General features: G+C 38.8%; 1 protein-coding gene and 1 non-coding gene across 2 annotated transcripts in view; both read left to right on the top strand.

Moving 5' to 3' along the window:
* The first annotated feature begins 2,520 nt into the window (after positions 1-2,520).
* Positions 2,521-2,648, top strand: LOC117031369 (small nucleolar RNA SNORA32). Its single transcript, XR_004424516.1, has one exon. It is a non-coding gene; the product is annotated as a small nucleolar RNA SNORA32 (small nucleolar RNA).
* Positions 2,649-4,821: 2,173 nt separating this feature from the next.
* The window catches only part of NLRP14 (NLR family pyrin domain containing 14), a 30,162-nt gene continuing 14,493 nt past the window's right edge, over positions 4,822-20,490 (top strand). Inside the window, exons 1-5 of the mRNA XM_033120739.1 lie at positions 4,822-4,866; positions 12,140-12,438; positions 13,255-13,326; positions 15,386-16,973; positions 19,627-19,791. Coding sequence (XP_032976630.1) covers positions 12,147-12,438; positions 13,255-13,326; positions 15,386-16,973; positions 19,627-19,791 — 2,117 coding nt within the window. The 5' untranslated portion in view covers positions 4,822-4,866; positions 12,140-12,146. The remainder of the gene's footprint in view (positions 4,867-12,139; positions 12,439-13,254; positions 13,327-15,385; positions 16,974-19,626; positions 19,792-20,490) is intronic.

Here is a 20,490-nt window from a genome sequence, read left to right as displayed (position 1 = left end):
CCTGAATGCACAGACATTGACCAGTAAAAACAAGCTCTGCCAGGCTTCTTCCAACCTGTCAGTCCTTATTGCAATGTATCAGTCCTGATTGTTAAAGAATAAGTGGGATAATCCATGTAATTTGTTTTTTTGACATTTTGGCACATAAAAACATCAAATGTTAGTTGTTGATGCCATTATTTAACTTATAGTCTCATTTTTAAAGTGTGATTTGAAACTAAACTACTTACTGTTTAATCAGAGGATCTCACAGGTATAACGGAATCTCCTGGACTTGGAGCTGTTGTGAACTTATTTTGAAATGGAAGTGGAAAACAGGGTTTGTTTTAAGTAACTGATTGTTTGCAAATTAATTAATTAATAACACTACTCCTTAAGGCTTTTCACCCCAGACACACTGATAATGTCTTCTCCTTGCCAAAGTTGGAGTATACTGGGAAAAATTGGGGCTTTTCATATAAAAGAAAGTGAGTGGGTCTCCCATTTTATAAGGTCATTCACAGAACAGGGCAGTAGCTCTCAGTTAGATATGGATCGTGCGGGAGAGTCTCAGAAAGGGCTGCCTAATGAGCTCTTCTATTTCCTGCTCTAGCTGCCTGCTTCTAAGAGAAACGGGGCTTATGGAGAGAAATGTTGAGTTTAGAGCACTGGTTTAGAGGTTTAGAGACTTGATGTTGGACCTCCCTTCATCCTTCTGGGTTGATAAGAAGGTGGAGAATGGCATCAGAGCCTAGGTGCTGAGTACTTGAAAGTGGCATTTCTTGAAAAGATCCTGGACCTCAGGTCTGTGGACCCCAGTAGGAGACCTGTATAAATTTGCTGGGGTTCTTTGACTCCCAAGAAACCAAGAAGATGAACGGGTAGGCGGGCAGTCCCCTGTGCTGAATCCAAGAAATTATAAGGAGACTAGGAAGCAAGAAGGTTTTATCCAGGTGCCTCAGTAGGAGAATGGCAGGCTTCATGCTTCTACTCAATAGCCAGCAGCGGGAAAGACCCCTTCCCCCAACTGTGGGACTGCTGCCACTTAAAATGTTCCATTAACCAGACCTGAACCTCAAACTGACAAAAACAAAACAAAACAACTAAGACAGAGAATGATGAGTAGAAACAAACAAAATGTGCATCTAGGGATATATAACTGCTAGAACAGCAGATGACAGTATTAATAACAAAAAGAGTATCAAGTACAGCATAAATACTTTTTGAAATTAAAAATATATATGCTTTTAAAATTTTAAATTTAAAAAGATACCTATATTTATATCTATCTATATGTAGTTTCCTAATTAAGACATTGGCAATTTAATTGGAGATGGTCCCTTTTGAGACCCAAGAACTAGATGATTTAAAGACATAACCCAAAGCACAGAGGAAAAAAGACAGAGATGGAAATCATGAAGGAAAAAAAGATATGACTTAAAGGATAGACCTATGAGACCTAATATGCAGACATAAAAGTTCCAGAAGGAAAAAATAAGTGGATTAAAAAAATTAATGAATAACAAAAAATAGAAAATTTCTGTAGGCTGAAAATTATTAAGGCCTGAATCTGCAGATATAAAGAACTCACTACATTTCAGTTTGGATTAATGAGTAAAGACTCACAGTATGCATACGCGTATACAGATATAGTTTCTAAAACTAAAGATGAAGAGAGAACTCAAGGTTTTAGGCAGAAATGTCAAGTTATCTAAAAAGAAAATGACATTAGATTTCTCATTTGTAATGTTGGAAGCTAAAAAATGGTTAGATAGCAGCTACAGACTGACATAAAGGCGTGGCAATCCATCAGCCAAAATGTAGTCACCTGCCCTGGTGAAGTAAATATCTGAGGATTTATAAAAATTCAGTCTGTATCACTCAGGTCTCCCCCATCTGAAGAAACAATTCAAGAAAGGACTCTAAACAAATGGCAAACTAACAACAGAAAAATTATGGAAAAGGAAACCGAGGTGTAAAATAAATAATAAAACTAAAGTCATATATAAAGAATGCAATAAATTATCAGTCATTGTGCTAAAGGTGAATGGACTGAATTTTCTTATACAAAGGCAGAGACGGGGCCAAACAGCAAAATCCAGCCATATACTGTTTACAAGAACACCTGTGAGCTTTGTCAGAAAGCTATCAGGCAAACAAAAGAGCAGAAATTTCAACATTGCAGAAAACAAAGTGAAAGTTAATTTAAGAATCAAAGAAAGATGAACTTTACATGTTGATAAAAGACAATTTCTGAAGACGTATAAGAGTATCAAACCTACTAAATGCATAGAGCAAAAATGTATAAATTTGAGAACTATAAAAAAATTCAGTTCTGTGGGAAAGTTCAATACATTTGTGTGAGAATTAGATCTAGCAGACAAAAAATAAGGCCATACAGAAATCAAATAATTAAAAATCTTGATTAAATATGCTTAAGTATAATTAAAAAGCTTGATTTAAAAGATACATAGAAACTTATATCCTGAGAATAGAAAACATATTTTTGTGTCCGTAGAAAATTAACAACCAAGCATGAGATGGTCATTACCAAGGCTTTTAGAATGCAGTTTCTCATTTGAGGTGGCCATGACCACAAAACATTTTTCCAACTAGGTTTTCTTTCTTCTACTAGTATGTTGCTAGCATTCAGCCTATTGGGAACATTTTATTAAAAATATTTTTAAAAATTAAAAAAAAATAAAATTAAAAAGGAAAACTAATCATGAGTTGCCATCCTCATTCTCAGCTGATGAATGTGGTTTTAATTGCCCTTATTAACTTTGCACCCTATTAATTTAGTTTTATGAAGAGACATCTTTAAATTCTTTCCAAGATACTTTTTTGCTAGTAAATGTTAATTAAAGAGACTTGCATTTTCAATTTTATTATATAGCATTTTGAGGAAAAAAATTAACTTTTTTGAAAAGTAATGGAGACAAAACAGAACGTTCTTTAATAATAATGCAAAAAGGGGCAAGCAATCCTCACAAGGGTTGCTTTCCAGGTGAGAGCTAAATAAAAAGGGAAAAACAAAAAATTGCACTAAAATGTATGATTGTAAAACTTAAGTGTTTATGTAAAATTAAATATAGTCAGGTATATGTAAATTGAAATGGAAAACGTTTTCATTCATTTTATTAGGTACAGTTTAGGACTTTTTGTGCTTCTAAAGTTTTACTTGAACGGTCTCAGTTTCTTATTTTTCATGGACTAAATATGTTCTATTTTATGTTTTTACAAGCATGTTAGAAATGGTTTTAGAACCCAAACCTGTAACATTCATAGCTTTCTTAAGGTGTACGTATTTGTGAATATAACATTCAGCATATTACCTGAGTGGCTGTTACATAATCAATGAACATAGTAGGTTGGAGCCCAAACCAAGAGAGTTTACCTTGTTTTTCTCTCACCTCTATAGTGTTGGTCGTTCTTTTGGGTTAGTTTTTATATGAATCTTATAATCTGGGGCTCTGATTTCTGACTGGGATTGAGGTTATTGGCTCCATCTTGCCCTTAGTATCAGTTGCCTACAGGGTACAGTTTAATGCCAATGAACACTGGCTCCTACTTTGTCAGTAAGGTTAAAAGCTCTCCATGGAGATTCCAGCTGGAGAGATGATACTTTAAACAAGGTTATGGACAACTCTAGAACCTCACAAATCTTGCAGCTATGTCAATTGGAAAAGGTCTTTAGAATGGATAACCCGGAGAAAAAGGAAGCTGTCCTATGAGAACACACATTTGCCCGTTTGATCTAGAGTGCTCTCATCTGAGAGACAATTCTAATTCCTGAAGCGGCTGGACCCATTAAGGTCTAAGCCAATTTTGAGATCCCTGTCTTCAGGGACCAAGGCCATAAATTTACACCAGAGTAGTTCTGGTCATGTAGCATTTGTATGAAATTGCACTATTTACATATCAACACAGATATCAACACAGAGTCATGGTGACTTTGATGTTTGATTTGACTCAAATGTTCCTCAAATATATCAAGCAGGCTCTTGTCTGAGGGCCTTTGCAGTAGCTATTGCCTTCTGGATTGCTCCATCTCCCAGATATCTCATGGCTCATGCTCTTGCTTTCTGCAAATGTCACCTTAACAGAGTGTCTTCCCTTTCTACCCAAAGAGAAGTAGGGTCCACCTCCTAGCCCACAACCCCTGCACAAGGTCTGTTTTCTTCATAGCAATGATCATTATCTGATATACTACCTCATTATCTGTGTTTCTTCAATACAATGCAAGCTCCATGGGAGGTGGGTGGGGGAGGGAGGAAGAGAAACTTTGGATGTTTCATTCACTGCTAGAGAGGGCTCAGAAAACTGCCAGGCACGAAGTAGGTGCTCAAAAATTATATGGATTATTGGGAGTCAGCCAGTGTGAGAAAGGTCAACCGAAGCTATGGTCCAATTCCCAGACCCCCTCCCTCCCGCTCCACACCCCCAACCCCATCTCCCACGTGTTATTGGTTATCAGGAAAGGAAGGACGCTGAGCACCCCCAGGTGTGCTGCGCGCAGAACAACCTATATAGAACAATGTATCTTCTCCCAGGAAGATTGCTTGGTAGAGAGAGTCGGAGGCTCAGGCCCGGCGGGGGAGCGTGGGAGCAGCCCCTTTCCTGGCCAGCCAATGGGAAGAGAGCCTCGCTGGGCGGGTGGGGAGGGTCCACACCGCATTCTCGACCCACGCAGGGCTCTTTGCGCGTTTGTTCGGCTCGCGGAGGAGGAGGGAGAGTAGGCAGAAAGAGCCAAAGAGCGGGTTTACCTTTAGCATCAGCCGACAGTTGCCTGTTGAGCCGTTGTTTTCACTTTTTCTCTCTTGCGTTCGCTCGTGGCTTTCAGAGCAGAGATTTAACCTTCGCCACCTACTCCCACTGTGACCACAGGTATGGAATGACTCTCCTCTGGGTGTGTTTTGCCGGTCCCCAAATAGGAAGTTAGATTCAGTGGGAGTGTTTGCGGCACCCACATTGTATGTGGCAGACAAGGAAGGGGATGCGGACCTCGGGGGGAGGCCCAAGAGTAAGAGCTGCCAGGACCCCCATGGTGGAGACTGCAGCCGATTTGCGGGCGTGGGCACGGGCGGAGACCCGGCGGGAGAGACCACTTTCCCCGGGGCGAGGCAGCGGTCACCTTGTGTGGCGGGGAGCCCAGGACTGAGGTGCGCACGTGGGTAACAAGTCCACTTCGGGTGGGGACCTAGTGTGGCTTGAATTCAGGTGGTATTATTATACCCACTTTCACCAGTACTGATGAATTCAGGCACCCCTCTGTCGTCCCGGCAGGAAGCAGGTGTCGGTCATTCACTCCGGGAATATTCCCGCCACCTGTGCTCTGCGGTGATTCCCCAACCGCCCTCCGTGTGATGCCTCCTCGGAGCCCCTCTCGCTCCATTGAAGACAAACATTCTAAAACTTTCCATACCCTGTGCTGCGCTACCAGTTTCTCTCTCCTTCCTAGCAAAGTTTTAGAAAGAATGCCCTTGTTAGCTCTCTGAGTGAGGTCATCCTCTACCCATAGTGGTGAGATTTTATCACTCTAAAGAGGTTACCATGAGTTCCCACCCGCCAAATTCGAGTGCAGTTGGCAAGCATTCATTTCTGTATTTCCTTTGGGATTTGACAACTTGCCATCGCCTTCCTTTTATCGTTCCACATATTTAAAGAACGTATTGTGGTTTTAAAAAGTCACAAATTGCCCTAAACCCAAAACACAGCCATGGTTAATATTTTGGTATATTTTCGTTGTCCATTTTTTATGTGGAGGTTTGGTTTTAATTCCGTGGTTGTAATCATATTCCTACCATATGCTTTTAACCCTGCATGTGTTTGCATATTGCTGCATGAAGAGGTCATTTTTATGATGGAAAAAATCAAGTGTGTGCCATATTTTTATGCATTTATTTCATTAATCATAATTGAATTTTAATTTGGTGACACACCTACTCACAAAACTTTTTTCTGCATTTGGGATTATTTCCATTGGATAATTTCCCAGAGAAGAGGATACCGATTGGAAAGTCATGCATACTATTAAAGTTCTCCATAGTTGTGGACATGCAGCTTTCCAAAGGTGTATTAGTTAACATTTATACTAACAATATCTGCTCCAATCCGTTCTCATTGTCATACGGTATTATTTTTTAAAAGCTTATTTTTGCCATTTTGATCATTGTGAAGTGATATCACTTGGTTTGTATTAGTTTTTGTATCTGCTTAACTTCCAGTGTTTTCTGAAGTACTTGTTAGCCATTAACCTTTTTTTTCTGCATGAAGTTCTTGCAGTAATTTGCTTGTAGTGCTTTCCTTATCTTTTTGTGTGTTATGTCTTTCTGGTGATATGAATCTTTTTAAAACCATATTTTAGTGTGAACTATGATTCGTATAAAAGAGTTCATTGGGGCGGCTGGTTGTCACAGTGGTTAGAGCGCAGTGCTCATAACACCAAGGTTGTTGGTTGGTTTCCCACATAGGCCAGTAAGCTGCGCCCTCCACGACTAGATTGAAAAAACGACTTGACATGGAAATGATGGGTCCTGGAAAAACACACTGTTCGCCAATATTCCCCAATAAAAAAAAAGTTCATTAAACATAAACGTGCAGCTTAGAGAATGATTACCAAGTAACTAATCATCCATGTAAACAATCACGAGGTCAAGGAACACAGCATCACCAGAGCTCAAGAGCCCCAGGGGTACCTCCCTGATCACAGTGTCTCCTTCCGTGCAGAGGTAACACTAAACCAACTTTTAGGAGTAAGTTACTACCTTACCCCCAGCCCATTAAAAAAAAAATGGCTTTAATACACATGTGTCCATAAATAGTATAGTTTTCCATATTTTAGTTTTGATCTTTTTGTAATTAGAATTATGTGATACATAATCTTTTGGGGTTTGGCTGCTTTCACTGATTGTTTTTGAGATACAGCGTAGTGGCATGTAGCTGCAGATCATATATTTGCATTGCTGTATAGGATTTCATTGGATGAATTTGCCACAATTTATATATCGGTTCCACTATAGGTGGACTCTTGGATCTTTTCCAGGGCTTAGGAATTACAAACAATGCTGCAGTGACTATTCTTGTACTCATATGTCATGTGGTGTACCCGCACACACATTTCTGCTGGGTATATTCCGAGGAGTGTAATTGCCAGGCCACAGAGTATGCAGACCTTCAATTAAAAAAAATAACCATTTTCGTTTTGAATAGTTTTAGATTTTGCAGAAAGAGTTCTCATATACTTCTCCCCCCATTTCTCCTATTTTTAACATCTTGTGTTGCTATAGTATATTTGTAAAAACTAAGAAAATTAAGTCACACTTCATTCAGAAGACCCAGTCTTATTTTAATAAAATATAAGACCAGGTCTTATATAATATAATAATATAATATAATACCTAAGGTTTTATATTAATTTTTGCTCCAAAAGACGCATTAGCGCTGATGGTCTGGCTAGGTCTTATTTTCAGGGAAACACGGTCGTTGTATCCTGGTTCTTTTTCTATACAGGCACACCTTATTTTATTACACTTTACTTTATTGTGCTTCACACATGTTGCATTTTTTACAAGCTGAAGGCAAGACCTTCCTACAGCAAAAAGATAATGACATACTTCATTATAATACTTGTTTTGTGGTGGTGGTCTGGAGCCAAACCTGCAATATCTCCAACGTATGCCTGTACTTCGATCCTCTACAGGACACCGTATTACACTTAGTCATCTTTTCTTCTTAGTCTTCTGTGGCCTATAACATTTTCTCAGTCTTTCCTTGTTTTTCATGACGTTGACAATTTTGAGTACTAGTCAGATATTTTGTAGTATGTCACTTTGGGTTTGTCTGATGTTTTCCTCATGGTTGGACTGGGATTATGGGTTTAGGAGAGGAACATCATAATGGTGACATGCCATTCTCAGCATATCGTATCAGTGGCACATACTATCAACAGTGACTGTTGATCAGTGATACTAACCTTAATCCCCAAGCAGAGGCTGTGTTTATCAAGTTTCTCCACTTAGCAAATCATTAAGCACAGTTCACACTCATGGGTGGGAATGGGCTGGGTTATAATCTATCTCCTGGAGGAGGATATATCTGCGTAAAGTATTTGTAATTCTTCTTTAAGAGAGATTTGTCTCCCCACCCCCCGCATTTATTCATTCATTCAGTCAGTCAGTCAGTTATCTGTCAGTATGGCTCAAGGAAATTTGGTTCATATTTTGGGTTATAATCCAATGCTACGTTATTTATTTTGGCCATTGGGAGCTCTTTCTGGTTGGCTCCTGTGTCTTTTTGACATACCCTATCCTTTTCTTTTCCTTACTTTCTGGCAGTACAAGAAGCTCTAGGTTCAGCTAGTATATTCCCTGCCCCAGCCCTAGAATCAGCAATTTCTCCAAGGAGCCCGGATTCTTCTTATTGGAGAGTAGTATTAGAAACCAAGATCGGGGTCTGGGGGCCTATCTCCAACTTTAGTGGTTAATGCCAACAGTTCTAAAGTGGTCTTACTAATTTACACTTTATCTCTTTGTCAAGTTTCCCAAAAATTTTTTTGCTGAGTTTGGTTTATCTTTTGTGTTTGAATTCTTATGGACAAGTGGTTTTAATTTCAATATAGTCAATAATATATTTCCTAATATTTATCCTAATTCTTGATCATTTGTGTTATTGTGTCCAAGGTGATGAGTCCGTCCTCCCCTATGGCGTGATGAATGTCAGCTATTTTTCCCCCTCTGGTTTGAAGTATTAATGTTTTACTGATTTATTATATCTGAGAGTTATTCTGTGAGGGCAATAATTAATTTTTATCTGAATGGTTTACAAATTATCCAAAAAATTTGCACTGAGTGCTTCCCTTCCCAATTATGGCATTTTTTCTATTATACATTAGAATCTCCCGGAATTGCCTTTTCTAAGCTATCTACTCTGTTTTTGATTTGTTCATTATGGTGATATCACGGGGAAGGATTGATGAGTTATACAGTTAACAATAGAGGGTAATGCTTTAGAAATGGTTTCAATTGGGGGCAGTTTGCTAAAGACATTTTGTTTGTCACAACTATGGGAGATTGAGAGTTCTAATGGCATCTAGTGGGTAGAGGCCAGGAACGCTGCTAAACATCACACAGTGTCCCCCAAATAAAGAACTATCTGGCAAAAAAATTGTTAGTAGTGATGAGGTTGATAAACTGCTATAGAAGATTCTGTTAGACCAACCAAGAAAGGAAATAGGGCAGCGGTGTGTGAAAGGGTGGGAATATCCTGTTTCCTAGATAAAATTTCACTTCCCCAAGACCTTCTCATTTCTACCCTCCATAGAACTACTAGAGCTCAAAAGATTGCCATTATATAGCTTAGAGGTCTTCCTCTTCCCCTGGCCCAGTGTTCATCACAAAATCAGGCATCACAGAGCATGGCCACATAAATTTCATTTAACTCTGAATTCCCAGTACCTAGGAAAATTGAAATCAAAAGGCAGTGGTACGTAATAGAAAGAATGAGCTTTATAGTTTGATATGCTACTTATCAACTTTGTAACCTGGGCAAGTATCTCTATTTTCGAGTTCTTCTATCTGTAAAGTATGGAGAAAACCAAACTTTCATGAGTATTTTTAAGATGAGAAAATTTTCATGAAGAACCTTTCACAGTAGATCCTCAACAAATATGATCATTATTAACATGTGCTGAATAAATAAATTATTTTGAACAAATATGCTTTAATCATTATAGATGGTAAAAATTCACATCAGTAAATTTGCAAATTGAAATTGATCCTTTTAGACCATAGGTTCCCATTTGAGTTTAGAACATTCTGGAATTTATGAATATCTTCACATAAGAGGAACAACATCAGACATCTATTTTCCCCTTCCCAAAAATATAAACGAAGACCACAAACAAAAAAACAAATTCCTTCAAGTACGGCATAAAACCTTTGGGAAGGAGGACGGAGTATATCGTGCTCTCTATCAGAATTGTAGCTACTGTGTAGTAGAAACCCAGTAGGATTCAGAACCATGTAGATATTGGTTCAAAGAGACACCCAGAAAGGCAAGAGAAAAATAATGAAGAAAATAGGGGATTATGACAGTCAAGGGGAGAGAGAATATCAAGAATTAAGGAATTGTTAAAATAGTGTTATACATATGGCACCCTATAAATTAGGTGCATGCAGTATCTTTGAATCCTTGCAGGTACTGTTATTTTTCCTGCTTACAGATAATGGAAATTGAATCCAAAATGCCTGTTGGGTTTTGCAATAGGGTGATAATTGTTATGAGTTATCTCAGTAGAAGTATGGTTGCAAAACTTAGATGGATTGAGGATAGGTAAAGTATGAAAGATTCTAAAGTTTGACTCTAAGATGATGGGGATGTGAAGTAAAGGGAACATTTGTAAAAGACTAAAGTAGACTTGGGCATGTTTAAATGTTAATAAGGACTTAGAGGACAGGGAGAAGTTGAAGATAGAGAAGATAGATCATTAATGGATTAAGTCCCTTAATATTGGATTCTGATGAGACTCAGATCACAGGTGGAGAGATGAGCTATACAAAAAGGGAGAGAGCCCCTTTTATTGTAGGAAAGCAGAACAAGGTTTTAGTGATACCTGTAAATTTCTAGGGAGGAAGTTGAGGGTGTTGTGTTTTATGCCTCATTTTCCCTCACTTACCATAATTCATATGTCTTGGAGAAATTTCAGAAAGTTTTGCTCAAATTTACTCCTTTTGCTTTTTTTTTTTAATTTAAATTACTCTGAAAGTTGTTTAGGTCAGCTCCTAATCTGTAATGTGTAATCTAGATCCTAATCTGTAACTGCAGTGCAGTTAAAACATACACCAACTTTCCCCGCAACAACAACAACAACAAAACAAAAAACAGCTGATAAACTTATCATTTACTGTAGGGTATTACCCTGATTCATTGTATAACTTGATTATATATGATTTGATACTATATGATCCACTTTCTGTTTAAGAAGTAAAATCTCCCTTTGGTACCAGTTTTTTATTTGCCCCATCCTACTTTTCCAGTCTCATTGGCAAACACAGGGGGAGGCATTGTGAAAGACTGTAATGGAGAGAGGGTTTAGAGAAAAATCAGCTGCACTGCGGACTGGCTGTGTCTCTTTAGGCAAATCACTGAAGAGATGAGAAACTTTAAGATACGGTTTAAGTGATTAACTGGAGTGCCCATGCTGAATAAGAAATTGAATAAGGCTCTTAAATTGAGTGAGATGGGTGGTAAATGAGAGGAAAACACAGGGCTCAAAAGACCAGGGTTTCGTGCTGTTTGAAGAACTGTCACAGTGGGAATGAGGCCATGAAACTGCTCAATTAACTGGAAGGTATTAATAGAGAATGGATTATGGGACTTCGGAGTTTAAGAGATTGAATAGTCGTTGCTGATAAGGTCTGGAGTGAAAGCATCATAGTGAAATGCTGAAGTGAAATAAGGTCATGGGAGTCAGGGTCAAGGATGTGAGAGAGGGGTGTTTTGTGTGGGCTTTAACTTTGAGCTCCCCCAGAAAAATTGTGATGGGGAGTGGATGTGAAAGGAGCTTGTAAATTAGGAATGCAGACCCTCGGTGACTGCATATGGGTGTGTGACCAGAGGTGACATGACACGAAGGGGTAGATGGTGGAATATTCCAGTCACATGTGCTTCAAGAGTAATGATGTGTTTGGTTGGGTACAATAACAGTGTTTTATAGGCTGAGATATATGTTGGGTGTTGGTGGCGGAGAGAAGGGATGGGGAAAGTTGCCAGTACTTAGTAGGAGCCTGTTCTGTGCTAGGTGATACATGCAGTCTACCTCATGTAATCCATACCACAGTCCTCTGAGGTTGCCGCTGGTACCTCATTTTGCAGAAGAGTAAACTGAGGCTCAGAGAGATGAATGGTCTGTCTTTATTTCTTATAGCTCATCAGTGATAGGACTGGGAGTAGCTCTTAAGGTGGAAGAAATATATAGTGGTCTATATTAGAGGAATTTTTTTTATGATAGCAAATGTATTACAGAGGATAGTAGGTCAGCATTGAGCCGAATTTAGTGGGCTCCAACACATTTTTGTTGAATTAATCTGTATTTTTATAGGTATTTCATGTTCTAATCTTACTTTTCCCTAGGTCCCATTTATTCCAATTATTTTTTCAGGCACAAGATGACAGATTTGTCGTCATCTTCCTTCTTTTCTGATTTTGGGCTCCTGTTGTATTTGGAGGAGCTAAACAAAGAGGAATTAAAGAAATTCAAGTTACTCCTCAAGAATGAGGCCATGGAGCCTGGGGACTGCCTGATCCCCTGGGCTGAAGTGAAGAAGGCCAAGCGGGAGGATTTGGCTAACTTGATGAAGAAGCATTATTCAGGGGAGCGGGCCTGGGATGTGGCTCTCAAAATCTTTGGCAAGATGAACCTGAAGGATCTGTGTGAGAGAGCAAAAGCAGAGATCAACTGTGAGTGATACTAGGGACATATCTGGGGGGGTAGGGAGAAGGAAGTGCTTTCTGGAGCCCGCTGGAGTGATTCTATGAAAGGGTTTAATCTCCAAGAGATTAAACCACTCTGGGACACAAGCTCCATGGTGCTTAAGTACATTGGGAGCCTGTTGGATCATTTGAGGAGCACTGAAGAGGCAGGAGGGTTTTGAGTACTGTTACTCAGCCTGGCTCCTTAATTGGGGGCAATTCATCCATTTTGCACTAATTACAATGCTTAACGGAACTGAGGGATAAGAATTGTCCCATCTAGTGTTCCTTTGCCTAAACTACAGATAAAGTCATAGGTTAGGCTAAATTTTAAGGAATCTCAAATATGATTTAAAATCTTTGCTGAAATAGGACTGGGGAAAATTATTAAGGGACATAAGCTAAGTCAGTATTTTTAGTCATTCCCAAGTATGAAATATGGTAGATACCTAAAATTCGTTATTCACATACAAGTCTTACAAAGTGTATATCCATTATTTCCTTTGGGGCTCACTGAATCACTGTGAGGTCATTACAGACAAAGAAATTTGAGCTTAGACTAGACCGCTGGCCCTGTTACAGGGTCGGGGGCATGACAAGAGGCCTCCTATTTCATGTTGTTCATACCACATCACTTCTCCCTCAGCTAGACGGGTAGTGTCTGAGGCTCTGATGGCGTTACTTTTCTTAAACAGGTAGTCATAAAATTAGACCACTGAGGAGAATTCTGGCCCCTGTTCTGGCCATTACCAAAGCTCTCCTTGTTTTTGGCAAATCTCATGGTCCTTTTGGAACCTGTTGCAGGGGCAGCCCAGACCATGGGACCAGACAACACCAGGGAGGGAGAGGCACAAGATGATCAAGAGACAGTGCTGGGTGAGTAGATGGGCTTTAGTCAGATTTGGGAGGAGTAGAAGCTTTTGAAGCAGGATGGGGTTTATCTCCCAGGGGACTTTTATCCAACTCATGTTAACTTCCTCTACTCTGCCACCTGTTTGCTGATTCTCATTCAAAAAGAGTCAACAAGCTGGCTCCCTGGCCAAAGTCAGCATCAAGGCCACGTTGATTCAGGGCCTCAAGAGAGCCCTGAATTTGGAAATGTCCAATCAAAGATGACAATCTTAATGAGCAAAGGTATATTCATGTCTGTGTTTTATGGACTAAAGAATCCCTGAGTTAGCAGGGGCTATTTGGCTTATCACATCTATTCCCTTTTTTTAGAAATGATGCTATAATTGAATCCAGGGATGGTGACCAATTACTCCATATAAAATGTAATTTCTAGAATCAGGTTTTCTCACTCTTAGTTCAGTACCATTTCCATTCCCCCTACTTTGTTTTGATTTCTATGTAGTTGACTTCCAGTCTGTAAGAGGAATTACAATACAAAGAAAACTGGTCCAGGAGAGAAACCTTTATTCTTAATTCGGATCTGCTGCTTTCTAACAAGCCACACTATTTCATTCAAGAAATAATTAAGAACTTATTAGTACTTGGAACTTCATTCTAAGTATTTATCAGTACTTGGAATTTCATTCTAAGTACTAATAAATAATTTGCTGATTGTATTAAATGATCTTGAAGATGACTTCCCACTTTGACTTTAATTTCTGATCCAATATAAGGAAGTTTATTTTTGTGGTATAACTATAACTGGCCATAAATGTAAGAAACCAGCGTTCTATCTTCATAGAGATTGTTCTGTTAGAAAATTTAGAATCTGGATAAAAGTATAATGAAGAAAGTAAAAATCATCCTTATAATCTCAATTTTAAGTACTGCACTGTACTAGATATTATACCCTAAAAAGAAAGAATACCTGCCTTCTAATTCCATAACTTTTCCTGGGGAAGAACTAGGCATAATTTAATGGAATATGAACTATGTTAGACTTTTGTCGTGAATGTCCTAGAAAAACAAAGGAAAGAATTATTCACAGTTGTCCCTCAGTATCTGAGGGGGATTGGTTCCAGGACCCTCCTCCGATCTAGAATCCGTGGATGCTGAATGAAGTCCTTTGTAGAAGATGGTATAGAACCGCACATAGAGTGTTGGCCCTCCTCATCTGCAGATTCCCAGCCTCAGATCAAAAATATTATTTGAGGTTGGCTGAATTTGTGAATGTGAAACCTAGGGATACACAGGGCCGACTGTATATTTATTGAAAACAAATCCACTTATAAGTGGTCCCACGCAGTTCAAACCTGTGTTTACTTTAAAAATTAAATAGAATAATTACAGCTTGTGATAAGTGCTATGAATGAAAAATAAATTGTTTTATGGGAATATGTGAGAGAGAATTTTTCTAGCGTCGGGGCTTAAGAGACGACTTCCTTCCTGAGATAGTGACATTTAAATTGAGATCTAAAGATGGGATCAGACTTTAGGTAAAAATGAAACCATATTTTCATTCTACTTGCACACTTGGGAATTTTTTTCTGCTCTTTTAAATATTCTTCACACTATTTTTCAGTGTTCATTTCTATTAATGTTTTCCCTTTACAAAGTGGATTATTTTGAAGCTTCAGATCTGTCTTCAGGTCCTATCTGGCTATTACTGTTAATTGTTGTCTGTGTTCATTTTTAATCTGGATGATGACTATTGTACACATGTATCATCTTATTTTCTCTGTAGAGCAAAAGTACAAAATAGAGAAAATATTTCTAGAATGAATTTAATTTTTATTTTCCATCACAAATTCATTTGTCATTGTCAGTTCTATTTTTCCAGTTTCTAATGTAGATTTTAAATCTACAGGACTATTTTTGTTTTATTTACATTCTTTTCTTAGCTAATCCAGCCTGCACTTTGATTTCAGCCTGTATCACTTCTTGTTCCTAACTCCAAGTCCAGTATTCTTAACATTGCAAGTCATAGAATTTGTTTTGATCACGTGTATCTTTGTTTTGTTTTTCCTGCTCCATTCTGACTTAGGTGATGGAACAGAATACAGAATTCAAATACAGGAAAAATTTTGCATCATGCGGAATAGGAAGTGTTTGCTTGGAGAACCTAAAGATTTCCGTCATGAAATTGCTGAGGAAGGTCGAGAACTATTGGAACAGTTGTTTGATGTGGATGTCAAAACCGGTGAGCAGCCACAGACAGTGGTACTTCAGGGGGCTGCTGGAGTTGGAAAAACCACCTTGGTGAGAAAGGCATTATTAGATTGGGCCCAGGGCAATCTCTATCACCAGAAATTTACTTACATTTTTTATCTCAATGCAAGAGAAATTAACCAGTTGAGAGAAAGAAGCTTTGTTCAAATGATATCAAAGGACTGGCCCAGCACAGAAGGCCCCATTGAAAGGATTATGTCCCAGCCAAATAGTCTCCTTTTTATAATTGATAGTTTTGATGAGCTGAACTTCGCATTTGAGGAACCTGAGTTGGCACTGTGCGAAGACTGGACCCAGGTACACCCAGTGTCCTTCCTCATGAGTAGTTTGCTGAGGAAAGTGATGCTCCCTGAGTCGTCCTTACTGGTGACAACGAGACTCACAGCTTGCAAGAAACTAAAGCCTCTGTTGAAAAGCCAGCATTCTGTAGAGCTACTAGGAATGTCTGAGGATGCAAGAGAGGAGTATATTTACCAGTTTTTTGAAGACAAGAAGTTGGCCTTGCAAGTACTGGATTTACTAAGAAACAACGAGATGCTGTTTAGCATGTGCAAAGTCCCCCTAGTGTGCTGGGTCATTTGTACTTGTCTGGAGCAGCAAATGGAGAAGGGTGGTGATATCAGGTTGACCTGCAAAACCACCACGGCTCTGTTTACCTGCTATATCTCTAGCTTGTTCACACAGGTAGATGGAAGCTGTCCTAATCTACCCAACCAAACCCAACTGAAGAGGCTGTGCCACTTGGCCGTTAAAGGAGTATGGACTATGACACATGTGTTTTACAGGGAAAATCTCAGAAAGCATGGGTTAACTAAATCTGATGTCTCAGTTTTCCTGGACATGAATATTCTTCAGAAGGACATAGAGTATGAAAACTGCTATGAGTTCACGCACCTACACATTCAGGAGTTTTTTGCCGCTATGTTCTATATGTTGAAAGACAGTTGGGGAGTCACAGATCGTTCCTCTCAGTCTTTTGAAGACTTGAAGCTGTTAGTTGAAAGCAACAGCCATAGAAACCCCCATCTGATGCAGATGAAATGCTTTTTGTTTGGCCTTTTGAATGAAGATCGAGTAAAACAACTGGAGGAAACTTTTAACTGTAAAATGTCACTGGAGATAAAATGGAAGATACTTCAGTGGATGAAAATATTAGGAAAGAGTGAATATTTCTCATCACAGCTGGAATGTCTGGAGTTGTTTCACTGTCTGTATGAGACTCAAGATGAAGCATTTATAAGCCAGGCAATGAGATATTTACAAAAGGTTGTCATTAATATTTATGGGAAAATCCATTTGCTTGTGTCTTCATTCTGCCTTAAGCATTGCCAAGGTTTACAGACCATTAAACTGTCTGTGGTATTTGAGAAGATGTTAAATTTAAGCCCCCCAGCTGAAACTTGGTAAGTGTGTTAGGTCAGTTCCCGGGATGTGTTCTGTGGGGGAGTGAAGGAAGTAGATTTTCTCAGAGGGAAAGGAGGAGTTGTTTAGCTGAGATCCCAGAGCCAGGATAACCTTTCAGAGTTTTCCCACCTTGAGAAAAAGACGCCAGGCACTGAAACCCCTTATTGACCAGTCACAGCTACTGGTGAGGAATATGCAAAAACTTGCCTGAAGTATCCATCTTGGCCTGACGGGAATCCCAGGAGAGGGACTGGCTGAGCACTGTCAGCTGTCAACACTCCCAACAACTAGGGAATGAGTGCTTCAGTCCTCAAGGAGGGATATGGCATAGCCCAAACTTACACCCATCATCTTACATATATTTAACTTTTAGAAATAATGCCCTCCAGAAGAATAGGAACTAGGAATTTCTTGCTAAACCTAGTGTACATAGGTCATCTCTGTGGGCTCTGTTCCACTGTATTCTACTGATTTAGCTCCTTCCCCATTGCCTAGATATACCCGGCCTTTGTATGAAAAGTCTCAGCCCTTTAACAACTAACTGGAGAGAGTCAGATGTGGGTAAGAAATAGTACGTGCTAGATGAATGTTTTGAAAGAATAAATGAACTTCAGCATTTTCTGCTTATTATTACACCCTCTTCCCTTCCTCAGGTTGCCTTTCCTGACTCTACCCATCTAAGTCTGGGGGAACAATCGAACTATGGAATTAGTTCCATATTAAACTAAAATTAATTGAGGGCTTACAATGTGGTATACAGTTACAGAGTGCACAGGATGTTTAACATTCCCAGTTTAATGCTAGTAAAAGCCATATCTCAGTTTATTTTTGAGATTACAAAACTGAGATGCAGAGTTCACCTAGAAAGTAAGTGTGCAATCATTGATTCAAGCACACATCAAATAGTAGCTAACATTTGCTTAATACATACCTGACAGTCTTCTAAGCCCCAAATCATTTAGCCTCCTAAAAATCCAAGGTAGATGCTACTTTTACTTATAAAAAACTGAGGTAACTTGACTGAGGTCACATGTTTTATCCATAGTATCTGTACACAGTAAGCACTTGAATGTTTGAATCAGTAATTTATTGCCTAGTTTTCTCTAAAATGTCAGGTGATGTAGAGGTCACCACTCTATAATGGCATTCATTCCGATTTAAATAAGGTATCGGGGAAATAAGGGAGGAAATCAATATTTATTGAGTAGTGAAGGGGATCAGGATATGTCACTCCAAAATATGCCATTTTTACAAAAGAATTATTTTGAGCTGAAAGCCTTTGAGTTCCTGAAATACCTTATCTGCCTAAAAGCAGAGCTTCCCAAAAGAACTCAACTGTCATAAATCCCCTCCTAGGAGCAACCCTAATTTCTTTTTGGAGACGGAAGTTGACACTACCCAGACAAACGTCACAAGCTATCATGTCTGTCATCTGTTCTCCTAAATCCCATTTATCTTTCCAAAAAATCATTTGTTTTTCCATAAACACCCTTTCTCCCTTGCCTTTACCCCGCGAGTTAGGTGTTTAGATCCCAAATTTTAACCATCCCATTGAGTTACTAGTAAGTGAGTTTCCCCTATGTGTACCCATGATGCACATGCTAATAAAATTTGCATGCTTTTCTCTTGTTAATCTGTCTTTTGTCAATCTAATTTACAGGGCCCTGGCCAGGAAATCTAGGAGGGCAGAGGGAAAAAGGTATTTTTTTTTCCTGCCCTACAGTAGCTATTATGTATAAGGCAACATGCTAGACTTTTATGTACTTTAAATAACAGCAGCTACCAATTGTCAGGAGCATTTACAATGTGAAACACTGGCTCAGCATTTTCTACAGATTGTCTTACTGAATTTCACAGTAATCCTAAGAAACAGATACAATTAGCATCACTTTTTATGTTGAAGAAGCTGAGGCTCATATAGGTTAGTAATGTTGTCAGAATCACTCAGTTTGGTGAATGGTGGTAGAGTTGGAACTCAGAACTATTCTATTGTAGAGCTCATGCTTTTACAATCGCTAGACTACCTGTTTTATTATCACCTTTTTTGTGTATAATGAGTCTATTGATAGTATGCCTAATAATTATACAGCATCTTAAAATTTACACCATGCTTTTGTGTACCCACTAAAATTGGCTATTAAATCCTCAAACCCTGTGAAAGGAGATGGCATTTCCACTTTATAGATGAAGAAAATTCAGAGTTCATGGAATTGATGTGACTTGCTGAAAGTAATTTTGCTAGTAAGTGGTAGTACTGGGCTCAAACCTGTGGTTCTTAACCTGTGTCACAGTCCCATAATGTCTACCCGCAGTCCTAATCTTACTTATTGGGGTCGGATGTTATTTTTCTTCTCGATATTGGCTCTTCAGGTTTTTGAAGACTTCTCTCTTCCCTGCGTCTCTTTCTCCTAAATGAAGTAGCTCTTGTGCATCAAAGGAGTGTGTCCAGGGGCTTGGGAAAGCTATTGGGCAAATAAAGCCTCCGGAGTGCCAAGAGGAAGGCTTCCCGATGAACTGTGCCCAACCAGGCCAGCACTGGGTGTTCTTGCCATTCCCAAAGCCCACTTACTTCCACCCTGTACCATTTTCTGAGAGTTGCCTGGGCTGAACTAGGATCATTGGTCTTTTCTTTTCCCAATTATTTAGGCAAAGGGATGTTGGTTGCATTACTCATTGCTGGCAAGATCTCTGCTCTGTGCTTCATACAAATGAACACTTGAGAGAATTGGACCTGTGTCATAGCAACCTTGATGAGTTAGCAATGAAGACTTTTTATCAAGAACTAAGGCACCCAAACTGTAAACTACAGAAACTATTGTAAGTCTGACATGAGAAAATTTAATGGCGTTATTCCAGTTTTTTTCTTTGTCCCACCTCCCACTCCTACTTCTTAGGGGAAACAGTAAACAAATACTTAAAATCCACTGAGTAAAATAACTAAGATTGTGACCAGTGGAAACCTCTGAGGACATGGAAGCATACCTGATTTATTCTGGGAAAGATAGCACAGAACATAGTAGCTGTTGACATGGTTTTTTGAGGCTTGATTAGGAATTATCTAGATGAACACAGAGCTAAGGCATTCTAGGCAGGTCAACAAAGCATTTTCAAAGAAGTTCTGGAACACTTTTTAAATTTTTTTATTGAAGAATAATTTATGTTCAATAAAATGCATAGATGTTAAGTGTTCAGTTTGTTGAGTGTTGACAATTGCATACACCTCTGTAACCAATACCCAAAACAAGACAAAATAATTCTATCATCTCAGAAAGTTTCCTTGTACCCCTTTCTATTCAGTCCTCTCACCCCATCCAGTCCCAAAGGCAACCACTTTCTAACCTCTATAACTATATATTAGCTTTTTCTGTACTTGGAAGTCATTTAGATTGATTCAACAATATATGTATTTTGTGTCCATCATTTGCTCAACAAAATGTTTTTAAAAATTTATCCGTTACTGCATGTTTTAATAGTTTACTTCTGTTTTTAATTGTTAATTATTTAATTAAATTTATT

Source organism: Rhinolophus ferrumequinum, chromosome 11 (genome assembly GCF_004115265.2).
Source record: "Rhinolophus ferrumequinum isolate MPI-CBG mRhiFer1 chromosome 11, mRhiFer1_v1.p, whole genome shotgun sequence".
NCBI lineage: Eukaryota > Metazoa > Chordata > Mammalia > Chiroptera > Rhinolophidae > Rhinolophus > Rhinolophus ferrumequinum.
This window is presented reverse-complemented; position numbering and strand designations above follow the sequence as displayed.